The sequence below is a fragment of the Portunus trituberculatus genome, chromosome 37 (genome assembly GCF_017591435.1).
Source record: "Portunus trituberculatus isolate SZX2019 chromosome 37, ASM1759143v1, whole genome shotgun sequence".
NCBI classification, from domain to species: Eukaryota; Metazoa; Arthropoda; class Malacostraca; order Decapoda; family Portunidae; genus Portunus; species Portunus trituberculatus.
Window position 1 is genome coordinate 7,045,954 of NC_059291.1, and position 5,173 is coordinate 7,051,126.

A 5,173-nucleotide genomic window follows, 5' to 3' on the forward strand; every position below is an offset into this window, starting at 1 on the left:
ACATCATGGACACAATATAAACTACAAAAAAGATAATGCCAAATGTGTCCTTACCGTCACACGGCCAGGAGTCAGGTGCGCCGCAGCGAAGCGTTGTTGTCTGCGGAGGAAAAAAACAACTAGATTAATAAAGCACTCCTTCAACGTTCAAGTAAATATTTAGTAAAAGCGAGGCAGCAGCTGCGTGAGACTCACGTGAAAAGATTCAAGTCAAAGGATCAAGTTAAGATTTTCAAAGTGGCTGGGAGAAGGAAATTAAGACCCGCTCGAGAAAAATAAAATATTGAAGTGGGCGAGGCGAAGAAAGACTTTTCGCACCTTTTGGCAAGTTTCTGTGCAAAAATAGTCAAATATTTGCAATGTAAATCGCCACACTAGGACGCAACTTTTAATTGTGGAATAAAAATAGTTGCATTTACCTTAAAGATCTCAAAGTACACATGATAACCCAAGGAATTGTCTTAGTGTCTCGTAATAATTAAGCTCCGCTACTACAACGACACTGCCTAACATCCCCTTCTCTCTTCACCACTCTGGCTGCAGGTGAACGTGTGGGACCGAGCACTGGCTGCTGGAGAGATCCGACGCGTGGCCCGCTGTGAGGACGACCCACAGGGGAACTACGTGTCCTGGGAGGCGGGATGGACGCTGCAGAACGTCACCAGTTATGAGGCGCCTCTTGAAGAATTCTGTAAGGATGAATTCCACATGACGTACTGGTTCCCGTCTCTGACCCACGTAGAGTCTCAGTACCTGTGTCCCTCGATGGGTTCCCGCCACCCCAGCGCCACAGATAGGCAGGAAATACTTGCTGTGGTTGACAAGGCTCAGACAAAATTCCCTGCGAACCACAGCTGCTACGCTGACCAATGGCTCAACATTACCGACACACAGGAGGAGGGAGTGTGGAGGCACGGTAAGACTCCTGTGCACGGCGATATAATGTGGAAAAAACAGGAGCCAAACGGCATTCACTATGAGAACTGTGTGTCGATAAATGGCCGCAGTGGTCTGGACGATGTGAACTGCAACACCAACGCCAAGTGCGTCATATGTCTCTTTGAAGGACCCAAGAGGTTTTCTCTGCTGGGGACGTGCGAGTTGGAGCTCCGGAACTTGTACTTCATGGTGGTCCAACCTGGTGTCGGGGAGCTGCAATTTCTTGGTTACGGAACTTACAAGATCCTGCGGCAGGAGGCGAGCTGGGTGTGGCTGGACTCCGTCACTAACCACACCATCGCCACCATGGTCAACACTGACCTGAACTTCCCGATGGGGCGGCGCTGGTGGCGGCTTGAGAGGAGCGTGTGTGGCCAGGAGGCTGGCGGGCTGCGTCGCCTGTTGCTGTCGCCGTGTCCTCCTGGTCACTTCACGTGTGACGACGCCACCTGCATTGCGATGGACCACCGCTGTGACTTCAAACATGATTGTCGGGACGAGAGTGACGAGCTGGGCTGCGAGGTGGTGAGCTTCCCCCAGGACTACCAGAACCACCTCCCGCCGCGTCTGGAGCAGGAGGAGGGTGGAGTCAGCCTGCCCGTCACTCTCACGGTGGGCGTGGAGTCCCTGGGCGTGGACACCCTTGCTATGACCCTGGAGGTGTCCTACACGTTGTCCCTCACCTGGGTGGACAACAGATTGCTCTACCGCAACCTGAAGCACAACAGCAACCTGAACGTGCTGTCGCTGGCCACCATGGCCCTGCTGTGGGCGCCCGAGGTGGGCTTCGTCAACACGGTGGACGGCCGCCACACAAAGATGGACTACGAGACCAATGTACGGGTGAACAGACTTGCCAACGCCGTGGAGCGCAACAGTTCCTCCCCAGCTGAAGGTAAACATGAGAGTGGCCTCCCCGGCAGGTAACCAAGTGAGTCTCGTGTATCATCCCGTAAAGGTGTTTAATGACATTCTTCTTTTGCACTTTTATGAACTTCCTTTAGGCATGATGGGTGACTCTGTTATTTACAGAGGATGTGTTCTCCGGGGAGCAGAACCCCATATCGGCGGTGAGGAAGTACGGCACGGTGTTCACCTGCACGCTGCATCTCGGCTTGTACCCCTTCGACCTGCAGCACTGCTTCATGCGCTTCAGGATCACCTCAGCCTCCAAGGTCTTCCTCGAGTTCAACTTCACCTCATCCTCTGTCACCAACTTCGGAAACGAACTGCTGGTGGAGTATACGGTGAGAGCCACACACACACACACACACACACACACACACACACACACACACACACACACACACACACCATCTACCATCTACTCCTCCCTTGGGTAACGCTCCCTCGTGCAGGTGGGAAAACTGGAGCTGGTGAAGGATGAGTCGAGGATGTACAGCGAGGTGTGGGTGCGCGTGCCCCTGAAGCGCCTGGCCAGCTACGCGGTGCTCAACATCTACATGCCCACGCTGGTGCTGCTCGTGGTGGACTACTTCACTCTCTTCTTCAGACCCTCCATCTTTGACGTGCGCATGATGGCGGCCCTCACTGTGCAGCTCGTCATTGCCACCTTGTTCTCGCAGGTATGATGGGTCTCTCTCTCTCTCTCTCTCTCTCTCTCTCTCTCTCGTTTTCGTCTTGTAGAAACATCATTATCTGTCTGTCTGTCTTGTTAGTTTATCTGTCTGTTTGTCTGCCTGTCCGACCATCTATCTCTCTAAGTATGTCTGTCTGTCAGCATTTGTAAATTGTAACAACAGTGAAGGGAAAACCAACTATTTTTCAACGCAATCACTATCCACTACTACTACCACTACTGCTACTACTACTACTACTACTACTACTACTACTACTACTACTACTTCTACTACTATTACTATCACTACTACTACTACTACTACTAACACTACTCTCTCCCTTAACCAGGTGTCCGCGTCCCTCCCCAAGACCTCGTATTTCAAAATGGTGGACGTGTGGCTCATCTTCTGCATCGGCATCACCTTCCTCACCATTATCTTTCACGTGCTGGTAGACGCGTGCCTTTACTCCGAGCCAAAGGACGCAGTGGTCGTGGTGAGCCTCAAATCGTTCGGGGACAGCACCAAGAAGAGGAAGTCGGGCAGAGGTGAGGGCGGGTCCTTCTGCTCAAGTAAGCCTGGCGATCGTATGGTGCTGTGGTCCAAGATTATAGTGGCGGGAGTGTTCGTAATCTTCAACTTAACCTACTGGATCTATATTCTGGCTTGAGTTTGTTTATTTGTGTGTGTCGGGGAGGGGGGTGTTGGTCTGGGTATGTTGTTTTATGCTGTTACATTGTTACGTACTTCCTTCTGTTCTTTCCTTGTGTTTGGAGTAAATAGTGAGAAGAATAGAGTTTGATTTCCTGTGTGTCTGGTTGTGTTATGCTGTGTTGTTGCTCTTGCTTACTTCTCTTCTTCCTTTGAGAGTGGAAGGTAGAAATAGCGAGGGAATGTTCTGTCTGTTTGGAAATGGAATAGGAGAAGTTCCAATATGTAGGCTAAAACTCTCTCTCTCTCTCTCTCTCTCTCTCTCTCTCCACTGACGTTCACTGTGACATACCAGAATGTAATAAAAACAAAAGGAGCCGATGTTGCCATTCCATTGTGCCATAGTTTCCAAATAGTTTTTTCCCTATTCTGTCTGTCTGTCTGTCTGTCTGTCTGTCTGTCTGTCTGTCTGTCTGTCTGTCTCTCTCTCTCTCTCTCTCTCTCTCTCTCTCTCTCTCTCTCTCTCTCTCAACAGTCAGATGAAGGACAAAATCGATCAATAACAGATGTATTGGCGAGACATATTTTTCTGGTCTAGATTGAGAATGGCAGCGGTGTTGATGGTGGTGTTTTTTTTTTTTTTTGTTGTTGTTGTTGGTGGTGGTGGTGGAGGTGGTAGTGGTGGTGGACGTGACAACAGCAATATCTGAATAAAAAGGAGGATTAATACAGTGATTGGGGATTTACAGGCTATTAATCACAGTGTTTGATTCCACTTGCTCGTCCATCCCTGCGTGAGCGAGTGAGACAGACGGACAGACAGACAGACAGACAGAGAGAGTATTACAAAATATACCCGGAAGGAATGTAGGCGAGAAAGAGAAAAGTTACGTTAATAATAATTGTTTTGATGTCACGTATCTCTCTTTCTTTCATTTCCACACAGACACACACGCTACTGGCTTATCTCTCTCCTTCTCTTGCTATTCCTATCCTTCCTTGCTTCTCATATTACAAGTACTCCGTTACATCGCTCTTAGTTCCTCCCAGCACCTTGACTCTGCTTCCTCTCTCTCTCTCTCTCTCTCTCTCTCTAAGCCACCCCCTTCCTTCTCCCGACTCTCTTCTCTCCCCAGCGATCACCTCGAGACATGATTACAAGGAGACTGACGCTGAGTGACTGGCCGATTTGAAAGTGTAACAGAAGGCCTGAAGTAACTGAGAGGTAAAGAAAACACACGCTTGCCCACTCGCCTCTCCCTACACCCACCCACACACACACACACACACACACACACATTCACTGACTGCATCCTATCTTCATTATTACAGATTTTCAATGACGATTAATCCTTTCACTCTTACAATACTGTTTTTCCATCTCCATCACATTCAAAGACGCCTTTTCTTGTTGTACACAGAGTCTCACAGGCACATACACATTCACTGATTGCATCCTCTCTTCATTATTATTATTACAGATTTTCAATGACGATTAATCCTTTCACTCTTACATCGCCACTTTTTCCATCTCCATCACATTCTAAGACGCTTTTTCTTGTACGTAGAGACTAGCACGCACACATACACATTCAGTGGCCTTTATCCTCCCCTCATTATTACAGACTTTCAATGGTGACTAACAATTTCCCTCTTACTTCGCTATTTTTTTCATCTACATCACATTCTGAGACGCCTTTTCTCTCTCTGTAAAGTTTGTGGCACACGAATTTAGATAAGAATAAAACAAAACCCCTTCAGTACCAGGACGCGTTTCCATATCTATTCTGCTTACTATTTGGTGATTTTATACAGCTTCAGAAACTCATGTGGGGAGTAAAATAGTGAAGACTCTGGTTAATAATCTTCTGACCTTCATAGACCCTTCCTAATGTAAATAAAACCTAATCATTCCCAAATCATATGGTGAAAAAAAAAAAAAAAATGCTTCCCAGTACTGAAGGGGTTAAGTTACTGTTTATGAGTCAGAGTTCACAGATATA

The 5,173-nt window shown here is 48.0% G+C and overlaps 1 protein-coding gene across 1 annotated transcript; it reads left to right on the forward strand.

Annotated features, from left to right (window-relative positions):
* The first annotated feature begins 1,980 nt into the window (after positions 1–1,980).
* On the forward strand, positions 1,981–3,189 carry LOC123513952 (glycine receptor subunit alpha-4-like). The gene is made up of 3 exons (XM_045271447.1): positions 1,981–2,186; positions 2,298–2,525; positions 2,869–3,189. The coding sequence occupies exons 1-3, from the start codon at positions 2,085–2,087 to the stop codon at positions 3,187–3,189; spliced, it is 651 nt and encodes a 216-aa protein (XP_045127382.1). The 5' UTR covers positions 1,981–2,084.
* Positions 3,190–5,173: the final 1,984 nt, after the last annotated feature.

Excerpts from the sequence above, each read along its gene's own strand:
- LOC123513952 (XM_045271447.1), top strand. The coding sequence starts at position 2,085 with ATGCGCTTCAGGATCACCTCAGCCTCCAAGGTCTTCCTCGAGTTCAAC. Across the intron at positions 2,187-2,297 it reads AACTGCTGGTGGAGTATACG|GTGGGAAAACTGGAGCTGGT; the intron begins GTGAGAGCCACA and ends TCCCTCGTGCAG. Across the intron at positions 2,526-2,868 it reads TTGCCACCTTGTTCTCGCAG|GTGTCCGCGTCCCTCCCCAA; the intron begins GTATGATGGGTC and ends TCCCTTAACCAG.